This window comes from Hemibagrus wyckioides, linkage group LG09 (genome assembly GCF_019097595.1).
Source record: "Hemibagrus wyckioides isolate EC202008001 linkage group LG09, SWU_Hwy_1.0, whole genome shotgun sequence".
In the NCBI taxonomy this organism is placed as follows: Eukaryota; Metazoa; Chordata; class Actinopteri; order Siluriformes; family Bagridae; genus Hemibagrus; species Hemibagrus wyckioides.
Window position 1 is genome coordinate 28907155 of NC_080718.1, and position 19777 is coordinate 28926931.

Sequence of the window (19777 nt, forward strand, 5' to 3'; positions counted from 1 at the left end):
TGTTTCTTATGTAAAGCTGCTTTGAGACAATGCTCTTTGTTAAAAGTGCTATACAAAAATAAATTGAATTGAATTGAATTGAACGTTCTAAGCTAGGATATTTGAGGAAAAATTATTTTACTCTGCTGTAATGTATATGTGACAAATAAAGCCTTCTTGGTCTTTGTAAGGTTCTGGATTAGAGCTAAAAGTACAATGTAATGTAAACGTTAAAGTAAAATGTAATAGAAATGGGATCAGGCGTGTTAACGAGGATCAGATTACATCCAAACTCTACAGCTCGGCTTTGTTAATTTCCTCTAAACGTACATGGCCAGGCTAGTTAGAAAAGAACATTTGGATATATTTGAATATAAGTTCTCATAGCTACACTGTCCGAAAAAATGGTACAATTATGTTCCCAAAATGAGTTATAAATGTATGACTAGAGGTACAAAATTGTACCCTTCACCGATGGCCACTTGTACCTTAAAAGGTATGGTTTTGTACCTTTCTTTCTGAGAGTATACGGTTAAGTGCTCTGTCGCAGGAATTCTGAGGAAGAACAGAAAGAACTCACACTTTGTCATGTGGTTGAACTGAAATGACCCGACCGACACCACATAGCCTGGTTTAGCATGGAGGGGAAAAAAAAGCCAATATCTAAATTAAATATTTAGTTAGCACTGTTCATGGGAACGGATCCAGCTTTTGTAAATGAGTTTTATTACTAGTAGATATAAAAGGGCATTTCAGAAAGATCGCGATGATAATTAACACACTCTATACACACAAAGAGGAAGGAGTTAAGCTTCAGAGCAGTGGAGAATGATGTTGATGTCTAGAATGGAATAAAATATCATTCCTAAAGTTCTGCAGAATGACAAGGAAACTTATGGTTGAGGAATGCTTTGGTAATGCTCATGATGCTGGGGTCATGTCATATTTCCTTTTGGTTTAAGTAATAAACACATCAGATTTAAGGTTCTGTTCTTTTTCTTGTGTTATTTGTGCGTCAGTAACATAGAAAATGTGCTTAGTGTACTTAGCTTTTAGCTTCACTTCTATTTGAGTGCATTTTGGGGAAAATAATACTTGTGGATCATGTTGATTAAACCCACAACGTCGCTAAAAAAACCTTAAACTCTGTTATAGAAATGTGACAGTCACATTTAGAATATTTAAAATATATAAAGCAAACTTTGACTGGATATGTCCATTTTTTTGTTGGATGAAAAAGTTTCTTGTTTCTAAAAATATTTTTCATGTGCTCTCTCTCTCTCTCTCTCTCTCTCTCTCTCTCTCTTTCTCCCTGAAATTTTACATCTTACAATGGAGACTTCTTCTATAAAGGTTATTGTTGTGAGAAAATACCAGTAACGAGACCCTTTATAACTGCATTAGAGTATAATAACCTTAAATGTAGCTATAAACAGTTAAAAAGTATTTTCTTTAATAAATTAGAAATGTTAGAATTGTCGAGCTCTCTCTCTCTCTCTCTCTCTCTCTCTCTCTGTCTCTCTCTTGCACGCTCCCCGCTGTCTCTCTGTCTCTCTCTTTCTCACCCCGTCTCTCTCTCTCTTTCCCCCCATTTCTCTCTGTCTGTCTGTCTGCCTCTCTCTCTCTCTCTCTCTCTCACCCTCTCTCTTTCTCTCTCTCTTTATATAAAAAGTGCCTGGCTCAGTAGCCACAATAATAAAAAATTATTGTTATTAAATTATTACATTTATGTTATTAAATTAAGCTTTAGATGCTTTACATGCAGTCCAGTCTTCTACAACTGTACTGCAGACCAGTTAAACGGGATATAATATAAATTATTATAATATAAACTCCAATGTTAATTGCTTAATCCAGTCAGGTGAGATCAATAAGTAATATTAAACCCCAGCACCTGCTCCATTCCCACAGTTCTGTCTCTTTTACAGCATATTCCAGGAGATGGGTGTCATAAGGAAGTGCTTTACTCCTCTTTTGTCTCTATATAAACTCCAGAGAGACAGAAAGACTGCAGATGAGGAAAGATGGAGTTTCTATTCATGATATTTTTGCTCGGCTCTGCTCTTTTCGGGCTCGGCTCCGGATACACCACGTGTAAGTAACTCAAATGAGAAAAAGCTTTAATTTCCACGAACCTTTTGAGTTCTGAGCCTTATTTCTGTAACTCTCTGAGATTCTGTTCATCGTCTTTATGTTCTTTAAAAAGAACTCAGATATTTTGAACATTATGGAATAAATCACTCCGTGTCATGCCATAGTAGGAAAATAATCAGGAGTGCGTTGTTGTGATGAAGTGAAGTCACAGTTACATCCCTGAAGTTGATTATTTTTCTGTTTCAGCACATCTCCAAGTGTGTTATTCCTCTTATACCACAGCATAAATTAAATCCATTTTTATCCATTAATAGTTACTTTGTTGAACATCCACGAAAACAAGTTCTTATGTATGCTGCAGAAACTTAAACACCAGCAGTTTCTCTTTTTTACTCTACAGTATTTCTCTTTATTTGAGTTAATAAGCCATTTTGAAAATGTTGAAATTTTACATCTGACACTGAAGACTTCTTCTATAAATGTTATTGTTGGGAGAAAAGACCAGCAACGAGACCCTTTATAACTGCATTAGAGTATAATAACCTTAAATGTAGCTATAAACAGATAAAAAGTATATTCTTTAATAAATTAGAAATGTTAGAATTGTCAAGCTGCTGTAATAGGAGAAGAATTAAACACTTCAGGCAGGGGTAGGTAGGTGGGGGTGTTTATTTTCAGTATAATGACATCATTTATTATTATTAAAAAAAAAAAAACCTTGACATTTTATTTTATTTATTGTTTATTTTTGGTTGCAGCTGGCTATTCCTGCCTGTATAACTGCGGCTACAATTTCGGGTCGTGTTCCTGCACCAGCCCCTGTCAGTACTATGGAAACTGCTGTCATGATTATTACGGTGAGAAAATAAACAAAAAAATAATAATAAAATTTACTTTCTTTTTGATGTAAGCTCTAGAGTATGTGTATGAAGAAACTAACTGCTGTCAGGATTAATACAGAAGTTAAAGTAAGCTAATAATTTGGTTAAAGTTAGCTATATGGATATTTAATAATATCAGAAGAATTGTCTCACGTTACAAGGAGGAAAAAAGTATGTAGGATGTTTAAGGTAAGATTATGTTAACTGTTTTTTTGTTTTGTTTTAATCTCTCCTCTAGATTATTGTACCGACACGACTGTAGAGTTCGAACTAACAACAGGTAGAGTTCCTCACTAAAATCCTCCATGACTCTTCTCCTCCATTTACATAATGCGATTTATTCTGATCACTCTTTTCAAACAGATTGTTATGATCACAGAAGAATCATTCGAATATTAATGGTCAAGAGTCAAGAGAGTCAAGAAGCTTTTATTGTCATTTCAACCACATACAGCTGACACAGTACATATTGAAATGAAACAACGTTTCTCCAGGACCCTGGTGCTACATAAACAACATACAGCATATAATTACAAACACAGAAACAGCAACACAGAGCTAGAGACCTAGCTAAATAAGAAAGAACAGAAGTAACAGAAACAGGAAGTAAAAAAAACAACACAAGACAGGACACATAGTGTCGAAAAAACATGTGCTACGAAACAAAATGGAATGTGATGTACAAACTTGAGAAATTGTATTAAAAAAACAGGTATCTAATAACATATATGTTTGTAAACATATGCATAGCAGCATGACAATGTGGATTGTGCAAAAATGCAGTAGCAGCAGTTGAAGTAGTGCAAATGAGAAGTAAACATTATAGCAGCACTTGAAACATTATAATAGTGGTTGAAGTAGGTCAAATAAAAAGTAACATTATATTGTAGAGTCTGTTCACACAGGTGAGTGTGTGTGTGTGTGGGGGTAAGAGAGAGCAGTGGTATAGTTTCAGTTATGGATGTTCAGGAGCCTGATGGCTTGAGGAAAGAAACTGTTACACTGGTTGTGAGGGCAGATGCAGCTGCTGTTGGCTTTGCGGATATAGTTCTCTGCCAGATGAACACCATCACCATCTTGACGATCTCCACAGAGGATCCATCGATGAACAGCGGAGAATGGTCACTCTGTGCTCTCCTGAAGAAAACAACCATCTCTTTAGTCTTGTCGACGTTCAGGGAGAGGTTGTTGGCTTTACACCAGGCTGGGACAGTTAGGACGATACGCAAACTGCAAGGGGTCCAGTGAGGGTGGTAGCTGTGTCTTGATGTGCCTCATGACGAGCCTCTCGAAGCATTTCATCATGATTGGTGTGAGTGCGACGGGATGATAGTCATTGAGGCAGGAAACCATAGACTTCTTCGGCAGAGGGACGGTGGTCGTTGTCTTGAGGCACATAGGAACAACCATACTGCTCATGGAAATGTTGAAGATACCAGTGAAGACATCCACTAGCTGTTCTGCACCCTGAGCACTCTGCAGTAATGTTGTCTGGTCCAGCAGACTTTCATGGGTTCCACTCCTCCAAGTTGATAGAGTCGCCATTGGTTGCAGCCTCCCTGAACATATTCCAGTCAGTGCACTTGAAACAGTCCTGAAGAGCAGAGATGCTGCTGGCAAGGTTTTAACCTGTTTCAGAACCGGTTTAGAGCGTCCGATGAGTGGTCTGTGTGCTGGAATTAGCATAACAGAGATATGAGTAGCCGAGTGGGGGCGGGGCTCCACACGATATGCGCTGGGAATGTTTGTGTAAACATGATCCAGCATGTTTGCCCCTCTCATTGCAAAGTCCACATGCTGATGGAATTTTGGGAGCACTATTTTGAGATTTGCATGATTGAAATCTCTGGCAATAATAAACAGTCCATCAAGGTGAGCATTCTGCGGATTGCTAATAGCCCCATAGAGTTTACATAGTGCCTCCTTAGCATTAGCGCTGAGGGGAATGTACACTCTGAAAATGAAAGCGGTGGTGAATTCACATGGTAAATAACATGGTCTGCATCTAACAGTCACAAACTCCACTAGCGATGAGCAGTAACTAGAAACAAGCACAGAGTTATTGCACCATTCCGTGTCTGAAATTCAAGGCTTTTGTTTTGTCTGAAGTAACTGAACCCATAAGTGATACTTTCTTGACAGTGCTAGAACTCAGGAGAAGCGATCTGGACAGGATATTACAATTTCACACTGCTCTTGTGTTTCTACAGTAATGTTGATGTTTTTTTTCAGGTGCAGCTTGTGGTGGAAGTCTGACTCAGTCACGAGGGGAGTTTTTCAGTCCCCAATACCCCAGTAATTATCCCAATTATGCACACTGCACATGGACCCTGCTGGCTGGAGAACGGCAGGTGGTTTTGTTAGACTTCATGTTTGTCGAGTAAGAAATCACCTTCCTGTTCTTCACCTGCTAATAAATGACATCATTACACCTATAAGCTAGTTTCATAACATCATGCTAAGCTGATTTTTCCTCTTTTTTTGCTGTTCTTCAGTATGGAGTCATGCTGTGACTTCATTCGTGTCTACAATGGTCCGACTGCACAGCATTCACTTTTGGGCTCTGTGACAGGAAATCAGATCGCTTCATTCAACTCCAGCTCCAGATACATGACAGTCGTTTTCTCCACTGACGGCAGTGTGACTGGACGAGGCTTCCGGGCTCAATGGTCTTTCAAATGTATGTATTTGTTCAGATTATTTCAAGTTAGTTTGTGGTTGTTTTCGTGTGAGCAGACAATTTTGAAAAGTTAAATCTTTACATCTGGAGACTTCTTCTAAAAACGTTAGTGTTGGAAGAAAATACCAGTAATGAGACCCTTTATAGCTGCAATAGTGTATAATAACCTTAATTGTAGGTTTAAATGGGAAAAAAGTATTTTCTGGCTCTGATATGAACAGACATTTCAACACATTCTGCCGTAGAAAAATAATCAACTTCAGGGTTGCAGAAAGTATTGGCAACCCAGTTATGTATATGTCATTATTGAACGTAATACAACTATAACAATTTTATTTACTTATTGTTTATTTTCTGTCACAGCTCAATATTCCTGCCGGTATAACTGCGGCTATGATTTCAGCTTGTGTTCCTGCACCAGTTCCTGTCAGTACTATGGAAACTGCTGTCATGATTATTACGGTGAGAAAGTAATAATATTTACCTTTGATGTAAGCTCTAATCTAGCCGTGGGGGTCACAGTCCAGTGACTTCTGTGCCGGTCCCAAGCCCTGGATAAATAGAGAGGGTTGCGTCAGGAAGGGCATCCGGCATAAAATATTGCCAAATTTTAATTATTTGAATCGTCAGTACTCTGAATTGTGGTCCTGAATGAACATTTTTTTGAGGAATTTCTGGAGGTGAAGAGAGTGTCAGACAGGGTGATAAAAGTTAGAGATTGAAGGGGTAATGTTGAATATTGTTAGTGGTTATGCCCCACAGGTAGGTTGTTAGTTAGAGGAGAAAGACAGATTCTGGAGTGAATTAGATGAGGTGAGAAAGTGGTGATAGGAGCAAATTTTAATGGACATGTTGGTGAGGGGAACACAGGTGATGAGGAGGCGATGGGCAAGTTTGGAGTTAAGGAAAGGAACCTTGAAGGACAGATAGTAGTGGACTGCTAAGAGGATGGACATGGCTGTGGTTAACACTTATTTTCAGAAGAGGGAGGAGCATAGAGTGACTTACAAGAGTGGAGGTAGGAGCACACAGGTAGACTACATCCTATGTAGAAGAGGCACTTTGAAAGAGATTAGTGACTGTAAAGTGGTAGTGGGAGAGAGTGTAGCCAGACAGCATAGGATGGTGGTGTGTAGGATGACTTTGATTGTAAGAAGAAGAGGTAAAAGATAGAGAAGAAAACCAAGTGGTGGAAGCTGAAAAAGTAGGAATGTTGTGAGGAATTTAGACAGAAGTTGTCTGGGTGTGTCTCCTGGAAGGAGGAAAGAAGATAAGGAGACTTGGTGGTGGAATGAGGAAGTTCAGGATAGTATTCAGAGGAAGAGGTTAGCCAAGAAGAAGTGGGACATGGACAGGACTGAAGGGAATAGACAGGAATACAAGGAGTTACAGCGCAGGGTGAAGAGGGAGGTGTCTAAGGCCAAGCAGAAGGCGTATGATGAGTTGTACACTAGGTTAGACACTAGAGAAGGAGAGAAGGACTTGTACAGGTTAGCTAGGCAGAGGGATCGAGATGGGAAGGATGTGCAGCAAGTTAGAGTTATTAAGGATAGAGATGGAAAGGTGCTCACAAGTAAGGAGAGTGTACAGAGGAGATGGAAGGAGTACTTTGAAGAGCTGATGAATGAGGAAAATGAGAGGGAAAAAAGAGCAAAAAAGAGGGGTGGAACAGAAAGTAGATAAGATTAGAAAGGATGAAGTCAGGAAGGCTTTGAAGAGGATGAAAAGTGGAAAGGCAGTTGGTCCTGACGACATCCCGGTGGAGGTCTGGAAGTGTCTAGGAGAGGCAGCAGTGGAATTTTTAGCTGGTTTGTTTAACAGGGTTTTAGAGAATGAGAAGATGCCTGAGGAATGGAGAAGAAGTGTATTAGTGCCGATCTTTAAGAATAAGGGTGACGTGCAGAGTTGCAGCAACAATAGGGGGATAAAGTTGATGAGCCATACAATGAAGCTATGGGAAAGAGTAGTGGAAGCTAGGTTAAGGAAGGTAGTGGAAATTTGTGAGCAGGAGTATGGCTTCATGCCCAGAAAGAGCATAACAAATGCAATTTTTGCTCTGAGAATTTTGATGGAGATGTATAGGGATGGTCAGAGAGAGTTTTGCGCTGGAGAGAAGAGGAATGAAAGTCAGTCATAGTAAGACTGAGTACATGTGTGTGAATGAAAGGGAGGGAAGTGGCACAATAAGATTGCAGGATGAAAAGGTGAAGAATGTACAGGAGTTTAAGTACTTGGGGTTAACAGTCCAGAATAATGGAGAGTGTGGGAAAGAGGTAAAGAAGTGAGTGCAGGCTGTAATGGGTGGAGAAAGGTGTCGAGAGTTCTGTGTGATCAAAAAATATCAGCGAAAATCAAGGGGAAGGTGTACAGGACAGTGGTGAGACCAGCCATGCTGTATGGCTTAGAGGCAGTGTCACTGAGGAAGAGACAGGAGTCAGAGCTGGAGGTAGCAGAGCTGAAGATGTTGAGGTTCTCTTTGGGAGTGACATGGTTGGACAGGATTAGGAATGAGTACATCAGAGGGACAGCTCATGTTGGACATTTGGGGGACAAAGGTAGGAAGGCCAGATTAAGATGGTTTGGACATGTTCATAGGAGGGAGAGTGAGTATATTAGTAGGAGAATATTGGACATGGAGCTGCCAGGAAGGAGGCAAAGAGGAAGGCCAAAGAGGAGGTATATGAATGTAATAAATGAACAAATGAAGCTAGTGGGTGCAAGTTTTGAGGATGTAGAAGATAGGGATTGGTGGAGAGAGATGATTCGCTGTGGAGACCCCTGACGGGAAAAGCCGAAAAAAGAAGAAGATGTAAGCTCTACAGTTTGTGTATTAATAAATTGAATGCAGTCATGACTAATACAGTCAGAGTAATACAAATTAATTTAAGCTAATAATATGGTTAAAGTTATAAAGCTATATGGATATTTAATTTCATTTTATCGGATCTAATGACGTTAATATTTATTATTAAAAGTCTTTTTTTCGTTAGTAGAGGTTTACCGATTTTACTTTTGTTTCTTTGTTCTTTTTTCTGAACAGTTTAAACATTTACATCAAATTTTGCCTTCGTGTCTGTCTCTCAATCTGTCTGTCTGCGTAAGTATGCTAGGGGTATGAAATATGTTTATTGTATTTATTCTATTTTTCAGATTACTGTTTCTATGAGACGTCAGCTCCTGTACCAGGTGAGCTCTTTACCTTTCCGTAGCATCTGCATGTGGCCTGTTTTGCAATTTCAATTTACCTAACCAAATAACTAAGCAACTGACTGGCTAAATAACTAATTAACTCCATTCTGCAGCCTGTGGGGGGAGTTATTACAGCTCAGGCTTCATCTCCAGCCCTTATTACCCTGATTATTACCATGACAACGCGTACTGTATATGGCAGCTCCAGGCTCCAGCAGGACAGACCATCTTCCTCTCATTCCAGAACTTTGAGTCAGACTATTTTCCAAATTTTCATTTCACTATTTATCTGAAATTCCAGTCTATCTGTATATTTATCTATGTACCTATGTCTCTGTGTGTGTGTGTGTGTGTGTGTGTGCGTGTGTGTGCAGTCTGGACCGCTGCTGCCACTGTGATTATGTAAATGTGTATGATGGTCCATCCACTGGGTCCCACTTGTTAGGAAAGCTCTGTCACAATGAAACAAACCATCTGGATTTCCAGTCGTCCTCGTCCTTCTTGACCGTACTGTTCAGGAGTGACTACTCCGGGGTCGGGCGTGGCTTTAATGCCTATTTTAGCTCCTCCCTCAACCACAACACAGGTAAGCAGTCTGCTACAAACCTCCCATGTTATTCTTACTCAGTTGGGCTGACTGTCATGGTGTCAGGAAAGGACGCAAGTGCAGGGTTTAATAATCAAGATAAACAATATAAAGATGTAATCTAGCCATGGGGTCACAGTCCAGTGACTTCTGTGCCAGTCCCAAGCCCAGATAAATAGAGAGGGTTGCGTCAGGAAGGACATCCTGCATAAAACATTGCCAAATTTAACCATGTGAATCATCAGTGTGATAGAAAAATTTCAGCGAGAATCAAGGGAAAGGTGTACAGGACAGTGGTGAGACCAGACATGCTGTATGGTTTAGAGACAGTGTCACTGAGACAGAGACAGGAGTCAGAGCTGGAGGTAGCAGAGCTGAAGATGTTGAGGTTCTCTTCATGTTGGACGTTTGGGGGACAAAGTTAGAGAGGCCAGGTTAAGATGGTTTGAACATGTACAGAGGAGGGAGAGTGAGTATATTGGTAGAAGAATGTTGGACATGGAGCTGCCAGGCAGGAGGAAAAGAGGAAGGCCAAAGAGGAGGTATATGGATGTATTAAATGAAGATATGAAGCTAGTGGGTGTAAGTGTTGAGGATGCAGAAGATAGGGATAGGTGGAGAGAGATGATTTGCTGTGGCGACCCCTGAAGGGAAAAGCCGAAAGAAGAAAAAGAAACAATATAAAGATGTGTTACAAATAGTCATGGTCAAAAAATGTGCAAAGGTCAAGTGAGCCAACAGCAAAAAACAAACACAAGCAAGAACAAAAAAGTAAAAACGTGAAGAGCATACCAGTTCAAAACCAGAGAATCAATCAATGAAACAAATGAGTTCTAGGACATGAGTTGGATATCTGTTTGATCATGGACATCAAATGCCCAATCTCTTGATATGCCCTTTCTACTGGGTCAAGGATGTCTGCAGAATTTACTCATGACTGTTCTTCTCTGTTCCTTCCAAGGGAACAGTGGCAGTTGATAGTCCAGAACACATTGAAATGGTGTGAGGCCGGTGGCTACTCTTTTGAGAGAATTTTGGGTGTATTTGGCCCATGGGATGATTTGGGGTGGTAACCAGATGTCAGGCATACACTAATGTCCAACTTTGCAGAAGGCCTTCCAGACTCGAGAGGTGAACTGTGTTCCCCCTTTAGGAAACAATGTTTTCAGGGATACCAAAGCAACAAAATACGTGCTTCACTAGTGCACCAGCTGTTTTCGTGGCTGTGGGTAGGCCCTTAGGGTACACGCTTGCAGGCCTTTGAGAACGGGTCCACTGCAACAAGGATTGTAGTAAAACCATGGGAGCTGGGGAGAACAGTGATAAAATCAACCAAAACATGTGACCAGGGGTGCTATGGCACTGAGAGGAATTCCAGAAGTCCGACTGGTAACTGGCGGGGCATGTGTACCTGAGCACAGACAGGGAAAAGAAGGCACATGGCTAGTTTCCCTGGGTCCCTGTTGTGTTGAGATGGTGTTGAGATTGCGTTGGTGTATACCACTATACCACAGCATGAAGGGTCCACCTGTACAGTGAATGGGAGATCGGGGTCAGGGTGGCATAGGATGGGGGCTGAGGTAAATCTTTGTAGGTTGTAGGTCTTTGATGTCTGATGGAATGGGCCACTCCGTTACCGTGCTGACTTTGCTTGCATCCATCTGTACTCCCTGGTCCCTGATGACATACCCCAGAAACATGATTGTGTGACAGTGGAATTCATATTTTTCCCCCTTTGATGTGTCTGAAATTTTTATTTACGAAAGACTGGAGCTCTGCTGGAGCAGTAGTTAATTTGTATGGCATGACTAAGTATTAATAGTAGCCTTGTGAAGTAACGAAGGCTGTTTTACACTCATCTCTCTCTCGTATCTGGATCAAATTGTATGCACTCCTCAGGTACAGCTTTGTAAATATATGCACCTCTCGAAGCTGTTCTAATCCCAGTGGTACCAGAGGTAAAAGGAAAGTGTGCTTTACCGTAATGTCATCAGAATACCGGTAATCTGTACAGGGCTGCAATCCACCATCCTTCTTTTCGATGAAGAAGCCCGACAGTGCTGGTGAGAAGGGAGGATAAAGCCCAATGACAATGCCTCTTTAATGTATTCCTTCATAGCCCATGTTTTCAGGGTGGATAGCAGGTAGATGCGATTCTTAGGAGGGGCAGTATTGGGCAAGAGATCAATGCAGCAGTCCCTCAGGCGGTGAGGTGGTAACTTGGTGGCACTGACCTTGCTGAAAACTTCCTGCAGGTCCTGATATTCCTTCAGCTGAGTCCATTGTTAGTGTGGTGGCTGGGCTTTCGATTGTAGTGATGATACAGGCTAAAGGAATGGATTGCTTGAGGCAGTGCTGTTGACAGTATGGTGACCACTGTGTGAGTTCTTTGTTGCTCCAGGAAATTAGAGGGTTGTGAGTACGTAGCCAGGGGAACCCCAGGATGATTTGTTCGCAGGGGAGGATGTGATGAGCAGGATAACTTCCTCCGTATGAAACAGCCCACTCTGTATGATGAGCAGGAGGGTTTGATGAGTGATGAGCCATCTCCAACAGGTTGATTATCCACCGCTGTGAGCTTTAGAAGGACAGTACATGGTGGAGTGGGGAGATGGAGGTCTTCTACTAGGGTTTGGTGGATAATGTTGATGGCTGTCCAGAGTCTACAAGGGCTAAAACAACAGGAAAGGAATCACCAAGGTGAAGCATTACCAGCAATAGCAGAATAAAGGGACAATGGGCCAGGCTCACCTTAGAGGGTCTGCTGGGAGGTCTCTCCGGGCAGTCAGAGCACCGATGACCAGCTTGGCAACAGAAAAAATATATCCCTTATAGCCGTTGCTGCTAACACTCCTCAGGTGAGGTTTGGGTGTGGCCTAATTTCATGGGCTCCAATGTTTCCATTCAGGGGGGGTTAAACTGAATGCATGGTCAAGGGACTTGGTTATGCATGAGATTGTCGATTCAAATGGTGGTAAAGATAAATTGTGCCAGCATTAAATCCTCGTCGCACCACACAACCTTGGTCTGAAACGAGTTGAGTCCATCTCTAAATATGGCCTTTAGCGCGATGTCATTCCAGCTGCTTTGAGCAGCAAAGGTGCTAAGTATCCTATAACAAAGCAGCTGCAGGACCCATATGCGGTTTAAACAGCATTTAATAGCAAAACCAGAGCAGAATAATCCAAAATGTATGACAGAGGCAGGGTTGAAAAACTAAGCATGCAGTTCATAGCCAGAGAGATCAGTCCACTGAGCAAACAAATAAATTAAGGGCAAAAACACCAATACAAAAATGGCAGAAAACAAGCACATGGTTATACACAGAAAACACAATAGAAAAACAAGTGAGAATATGGCACAGTACACAGTAAACTGATGAAATTTTGTGGGGATGAGGTGGCGTGGTAGCAGTATATAAGTCAGTAAAACCCAGAAGTGCTTCGTTGTAATCTGGAAATGTCAGTACTCAGAGGAGGGTTCTCTGTGGGGGACAGGAGAGATGTAACAGACCGGTCCAGTCTTAAAGTTCTTATGGAGTTTTACAGTCTTGAAGTCTTAAAGAAAGCTGAGCCATACGAACAACTCTGTACTTGGTAATGTGTCTAAAATTCAGGTGATCAAAAGGTGGTGACAATATTATTATTAATTATCATTATTATTATTATTATTATTATTATTACGCAGGCAGAGTGAATTGCTCCTCTGACTGGATGAATATCGCCATCCGGAAATCATATTTGGACTCGCTGGGCTTCAACTGGCATGACCTTTACCTGGATGACCATCGCTGCAGACCTTCAACTGACAACACCTATGTAACTTTCAACTTCCCGCTCAATAGCTGCAGCACTAGGAGAAAGGTAATGCTATGCTTTATATATCTCATACCATCCAGTGATCCAGTGAAATCCCACAATGCACTGTTGTAAATTAATGTCCGGCAATGCACAATGTACATATTTGGAGGTTATTCTGGTTTAGATTAACAGATAGCTGATTGAAGAGATATCGGTCGGTAGCTGGTGTCTGAGGTCACTACAGTGGGGTTTCTTCATTATGTGAATAACACTTGGTGTCTTCAATGCTGTTATATAACCAGATGCTTTGGAGTCATTGAGGATAGAGGAATGAAGGTGATTAGGTCTTCAGCAGGGTTGTGGTGGAGTGACAGTAACAAATGTGTAAAAAAAAACAAAGGTGAGAATGTGTAGAGTAAGACTGAAGGACTGGCAGATTTTACCAAGGTGATGAGTAAAATAAATAAAGATGTTGTGGATCTTGCAAGAATTTTGTGCAGAATCATCTAGCTTTTCATTGTAGATGCTATAATATAAAATTAGAAGAAAATGAAGGATTGGGAATTGGGAGTGGGAATTGGAGGCCAAATTAAGGACAAATCAAAAACATTGTCTTTCAAGCATTAGCTAATTGTGCTAAATTTTATATGCAATTATTTGTGTGCATTTTCCCCTAGACCCAGAATGGCCGTATTATTTACACCAACAATGTTCGGGCAGCTCAATCAATGTCAGGTGAGATCACGCGACGTAATGGACAATTCCTGATGTTTGTGAGCTGTGTCATGGAACGTGATGCTTCCGTCGGTACACTCTATGAAGCCAAAGAGATTTCAAATGCAAACATCACTGGAACGGGTCGGTTCAACACCACCATGTCCTTTTACCCATCCCCCAGCTTTTCCTACCCCATCACAGAATTTCCTTACAGAGTGAACCTCAATCAGGAACTGTACGTCCAGGTGCAGCTTACCCGAGCAGACCCAAGTCTCCACCTGTTCATCGACACCTGTGTGGCCTCCCCCAACAGCGATTTCAGCATCCGCAACTATGACCTTATTCGCAATGGGTACAACACACACTCATGCACCAATGTAACAATCTCACACAGAACTGATAGTACACACATGATTGCAATATTTTTCATAGTATATTGACATTCAAGGTCTGATTAAATGTGTGGAATCAGGTGTGGTTCCTGCATGATTGGAAGGAAAACCTTCACCCACACCAGACCATTGTGGATAAGATTGGACATTCCTGTTCTAGACAATGAATCTATAGTCTGGGAGTTCTATGAGGCCAAGTAGACTACAAATGTAAAACACCATCATTGACTTTTAGCACCCTGTTTCTCCTACCCTTCCACTGGCTAAAGCAACTTCTCCTACCCTTAAACTTGCTAAAGTAGTTTCTCCTACCCTTCCCCTGGGTAAAACAACTTCTCCTATCCTTCCACTGGCTAAAGCAGTTTCTCTTATCCTTCAACTGGCTAATGCAGTTTCTCCTACCCTTTCACTGGCTACAGCAGTTTCTCCTACCCTTCCATTGGTTAATGCAACGTCTCATCCCCTTCCACTGGCTAAAGCAACTTCTCCAACCATTCCACTGGCTGAATATTTCATGTTACGTCCTTGGATGTAAACCATTATTTGTATGTAGGGATTTTGCATGATTTCTGTGTTGATGTATTGTGTGTTAGACTGTGTGCAGTGCCTCTCTCTCCCCCTCTCTCTCTCACTTTTCTTTTGGCAGCGCTTAAATAGAACCAGCTGCAGGAGATTGTTGCAGGAAATTGCGTGATGAGCGGGAGCTTTAAAAGCTGAGAAGCAGAGCAGTGTTGGGGAGCTTCTGTAGTGTGTGTGTGGTGAAGTGCTGTCACAGGTGGTGCACTGGTCTGCCCTCTGTCCCCTGCCCCAGACAACCTTTGATTGTGTGTTGTTGAAGAATGATAGTGTTGTATTTATGGTTGAATTACTCTCTGGTTGACTTGCGGCAGCAATAATCGCTGCGTGAGTAGTTTCCCTTTCAGTTTTGGCCGCAGAGACCCCGCTTCCTGGTGGCCATGATTTAGTTTCAGTTTCGTTCCTCTGTAACCTGTATTCTGTTTAAAGTTATCTGTTGCTTGTACTAACTCTGTGTTAAGCACTTCTGTTTGTAAACCAATCTTTAGTTATTATGGAAGCAGTAGGTTGGGGATTGCCTTTTATTTTGTGACCTGTTTTCTCCTGGTTTTGGCTAGCAAGGGGGTTCGGGAAGATTCATGTAATTTGTTTGAGGACTTTTTTTTGTTGTTGTTGTTATTCAATTTAAACTCCCTTCCACCGGCTTGTCCTCCTTTGGTTTGTTGTTTTGGCCTTGATCCCCTTCCGAAGTTGTGCTCCCCCCCCTCTTTTTTATTGGTTTGAAGTAAACTTTCCAGCTTGAATAACATTTCTCGTGGTCATTGTGAGCTGGGACAGGAGAAGGGGCGTAATTGGTTTGATTTATTAATTTACTTATTTCTTGTCACCAGTCCTACCAACCCTAGACTGGTCAGGAGGTTACTGGTCAGGGCTTTTCTTGTTTTTTGGTTGCTCACAATAGACCTTATGCCTTGTTGTACTGGTAGTCCCCCTCGCATCCATGGCCTGACAGAGCTGCTTAGGAATGTGAGTGGCATTTTACTGTTAAAGATGTCACAATTTTCACAAACTCATTCAGACCAGTGCTCATTTCTTATCCACTGAGTCAGGCATCACTTCATATAGTAGGACATGCAACATTCTGCCTCTATTTATTTATTCTATATTTATTTTTTATTATTGTCTTTATCGTTTCAGGTGTGGGAGAGATAGCACGGTATACATATACAGGAATGGAGATCGTTATTTTGCTCAGTTCAGATTCCGTGCATTCATGTTCCTGCGCACACACAACCAGGTGTTCCTCAGGTGTGACGTTGTTATCTGTGCTGACAATGACTACAACTCACGTTGTCGCCAAGGATGCCGTTATCGCAAGAAAAGAAGCTTGAGCTCTGATCACCACACTGAGGTTCTCACCATTGGGCCAATCAAACTGAAAGGTCAGAGGTCAACTTAGGAATCTTTTTCTATTCAGAAGGCAGAGCAGAGGCTTTTAAAGACTCTTATTATACAAGTGACAATCCCGTTATATATTTGACAATCACACCACAAAGATATCCCACAACACCAGAGGCTTTGGTGGACTATGCCTGCAGTTTATTAAAGACACATGTACATCTTGGACACATTCAATAAAATTCACATAGGTTCAATATACTAACATTGCATGCATCACACTTTGAAAAATCTTTACAGTATTACATTTCAGTCTAAACTCTATAAATCAGTCTAGACATACACTATATTGCCAAAAGTATTCGCTCACCTGCCTTGACTCGCATATGAACTTAAGTGACATCCCATTCCTAATCCATAGGGTTCAATATGACGTCGGTCCACCCTTTGCAGCTATAACAGCTTCAACTCTTCTGGGAAGGCTGTCCACAAGGTTTAGGAGTGTGTTTATGGGAATTTTTGACCGTTCTTCCAGAAGCACATTTGTGAGGTCACACACTGATGTTGGACGAGAAGGCCTGGCCCAAAGGTGTTCTATCGGGTTGAGGTCAGGACTCTGTGCAGGCCAGTCAAGTTCCTCCACACCAGACTCTGTCATCCATGTCTTTACGGACCTTGCTTTGTGCACTGGTGCACAGTCATGTTGGAAGAGGAAGGGGCCAGCTCCAAACTGTTCCCACAAAGTTGGGAGCATGGAATTGTCCAAAATGTCTTGGTATGCTGAAGCATTCAGAGTTCCTTTCACTGGAACTAAGGGGCCAAGCCCAGCTCCTGAAAAACAACCCCACACCATAATCCCCCCTCCACCAAACTTTACACTTGGCACAATGCAGTCAGACAAGTACCGTTCTCCTGGCAACCGCCAAACCCAGACTCGTCCATCAGATTGCCAGATGGAGAAGTGCGATTTGTCACTCCAGAGAACGCGTCTCCACTGCTCTAGAGTCCAGTGGCGGCGTGCTTTACACCACTGCATCCGACGCTTTGCATTGCACTTGGTGATGTATGGCTTGGATGCAGCTGCTCGGCCATGGAAACCCATTCCATGAAGCTCTCTGCGCACTGTTCTTGAGCTAATCTGAAGGCCACATGAAGTTTGGAGGTCTGTAGTGATTGACTCTGCAGAAAGTTGGCGACCTCTTCGCACTATGTGCCTCAGCATCCGCTGACCCCGCTCCGTCAGTTTACGTGGCCTACCACTTCGTGGCTGAGTTGCTGTCGTTCCCAAACACTTCCACGTTCTTATAATACAGCTGACAGTTGACTGTGGAATATTTAGGAGCGAGGAAATTTCACGACTGGATTTGTTGCACAGGTGGCATCCTATCACAGTTCCACGCTGGAATTCACTGAGCTCCTGAGAGCGACCCATTCTTTCACAAATGTTTGTAAAAACAGTCTGCATGCCTAGGTGCTTGATTTTATACACCTGTGGCCATGGAAGTGATTGGAACACCTGATTCTGATTATGTGGATGGGTGAGCGAATACTTTTGGCAATATAGAGTATGATCGTATAGTGATAATTATTATTGTTGAAATTTGACATAACCGTAGTTTATTAAAGACAGGACAAGGATTAATACAAATCGCAACACACCCTCAGTTCTGTAGTCTCTTTGAGAAGTTTGAAAAGAGAAAAGTAAACCCCTATCCCCATTAACACTGTATGTGAATCTTATCACCAAATTCGAATATATACACACCATTTTAGATAAATATACTTCAACAAAATAAACTGCATGATGTTTTCTTTAAGAGCACAGTCCACAATTTTATGCATCTTTACTAACAGATAATAAAGATAAAAAAATAAATCTGCCATTTTAAAATGGTGCGCAGGCGGCAACTTCACCCAAACTTTTACAGCTGGTTAACACTAAACTCAACAAATATACACACAACTATAAACAATTGAGCACACTATCAATCAATAAAAATATGCCATCCACAGATACTGACCAAAGTCTTAACTTAATCTGCTACATTTTAGCACTTTGCTACAGAACTTGTATGCACCATACCTGCCCTGCTCAAAAGCTGTTCTGAGCCAGGGCAGGGAAGCAATTAGGCAAGTCCTCTGGTGGAAATCACATCGCTCAAACATAAAACTCAATATATTATTTTAAAACAAAAATTCAATTACCCACGATATTATAGTGACACGAATAACAATATACACAAAGAAACAAAAATTACATAAAAATGAGTATCAATTACTGTCGAAAATTATTTAAAGTTTGCTGGAATACTCACATGACATAAAAAACTACAAAAACATGGTGGACAAAAATTTAAGAATGTGATATACATGACATCAGAAATTGTGATAAAAAACAAAATCAGGCTTATAATGTATCAAAAACATTTTTATATGTTTACAGGTCCAGAGGAAGATGTGGCCAAAAAGAAGGATGAGGAGTGAACTCACAATAAATGATCATTTTATCATGTAATATAGATAACTGTGAATCATTTTACTAACCGTCCTTTATTAAAGCATTCTTCAAAGGCAGACTGGTGTGGTGTAGTTAATCAACCACAGAATGGTGTAATGAAGCAGAGACTGAGAGACTTTTATCCATTTATAGTTACATGAAAACACTGCATAATAATATCAACAAAACAAGTTAGCCTCTGTTCTCACTCACAGCAGCTACAAACCGTCCTGCTCTAGTAAATTATTACAAGAAACTACAGCTTGTCATGTTATCAGAAATCACAAAGTGTAATGCAAACACCACATTTCTTTACTATACTGTTAGAAGTTGTTGAGTATATTGTTCTTATTGTTATCACTGTGATTTGTATCAGAATATGGTGTCAATTTCACACCATGGTTGTAAAAAAAATATAATATGTGCGAATCACAGAATTGAATACAAAGTTTAAAAAAATAACAAAATACTAGGAATTAAAAACTAATTAACTAGTTAATACTAGTTAAACTAGTTTTCTGCACTTTTCTTTGCTTGTTTTTGATTCCAAAATCACAAGTAGAGTTTTATGCAGATTAAACGGTGGGACAAAAGTCTCCATTGGTCCACTGGTCCAACTGATAGCCCTTCTCTAGCCAGTCAATAAAGTGACATCACTGACGTGCAACTCTGCTAGTTAGAGTTTGAACCTGGCTTGACCAAGTGAGAAAATGGGACAATTACGCATAGCTACATGTAATCGATCTAAACCCATCTTGGCTTAATGCTTCTTATATAGTATGTTTGTAGTATCGTGTCATACTTCCTGTTATTATGCTAAAAATATTTTAATGAACTGGACATGTGTATCATTATACTATCATCAGCATCATAGCATAGCGTTATTGTTGCTCAAATAGCAGAGCAGTGCACTTGCAGCACTAAACTGTTCAATTCAGTGTTCACTGTTCAGTGTTCAGTTTCATCATGATGAAATGTATACCTTTAAAGCTAAGTCTAAGTCGCTTTGTGTTTACTAGATAGAATACTTAGAAGTGATTTCTGCAGC

The 19777-nt window shown here is 41.0% G+C and overlaps 1 protein-coding gene across 1 annotated transcript; it reads left to right on the top strand.

Annotated features, from left to right (window-relative positions):
- The first annotated feature begins 1977 nt into the window (after nt 1–1977).
- LOC131359615 (deleted in malignant brain tumors 1 protein-like) lies at nt 1978–18806 on the top strand. The gene is made up of 13 exons (XM_058399610.1): nt 1978–2073; nt 2832–2930; nt 3193–3234; nt 5187–5334; nt 5450–5634; nt 5998–6096; nt 8785–8820; nt 8937–9075; nt 9198–9409; nt 13097–13272; nt 13887–14278; nt 16032–16276; nt 18676–18806. Exons 1-13 carry the CDS (start codon nt 2004–2006, stop codon nt 18714–18716), a joined length of 1884 nt encoding a protein of 627 aa, XP_058255593.1. The 5' UTR covers nt 1978–2003; the 3' UTR covers nt 18717–18806.
- Nucleotides 18807–19777: the final 971 nt, after the last annotated feature.

Excerpts from the sequence above, each read along its gene's own strand:
- LOC131359615 (XM_058399610.1), top strand. The coding sequence starts at position 2,004 with ATGGAGTTTCTATTCATGATATTTTTGCTCGGCTCTGCTCTTTTCGGG. Across the intron at positions 13,273-13,886 it reads GCTGCAGCACTAGGAGAAAG|ACCCAGAATGGCCGTATTAT; the intron begins GTAATGCTATGC and ends ATTTTCCCCTAG. Across the intron at positions 14,279-16,031 it reads TATGACCTTATTCGCAATGG|GTGTGGGAGAGATAGCACGG; the intron begins GTACAACACACA and ends TTATCGTTTCAG.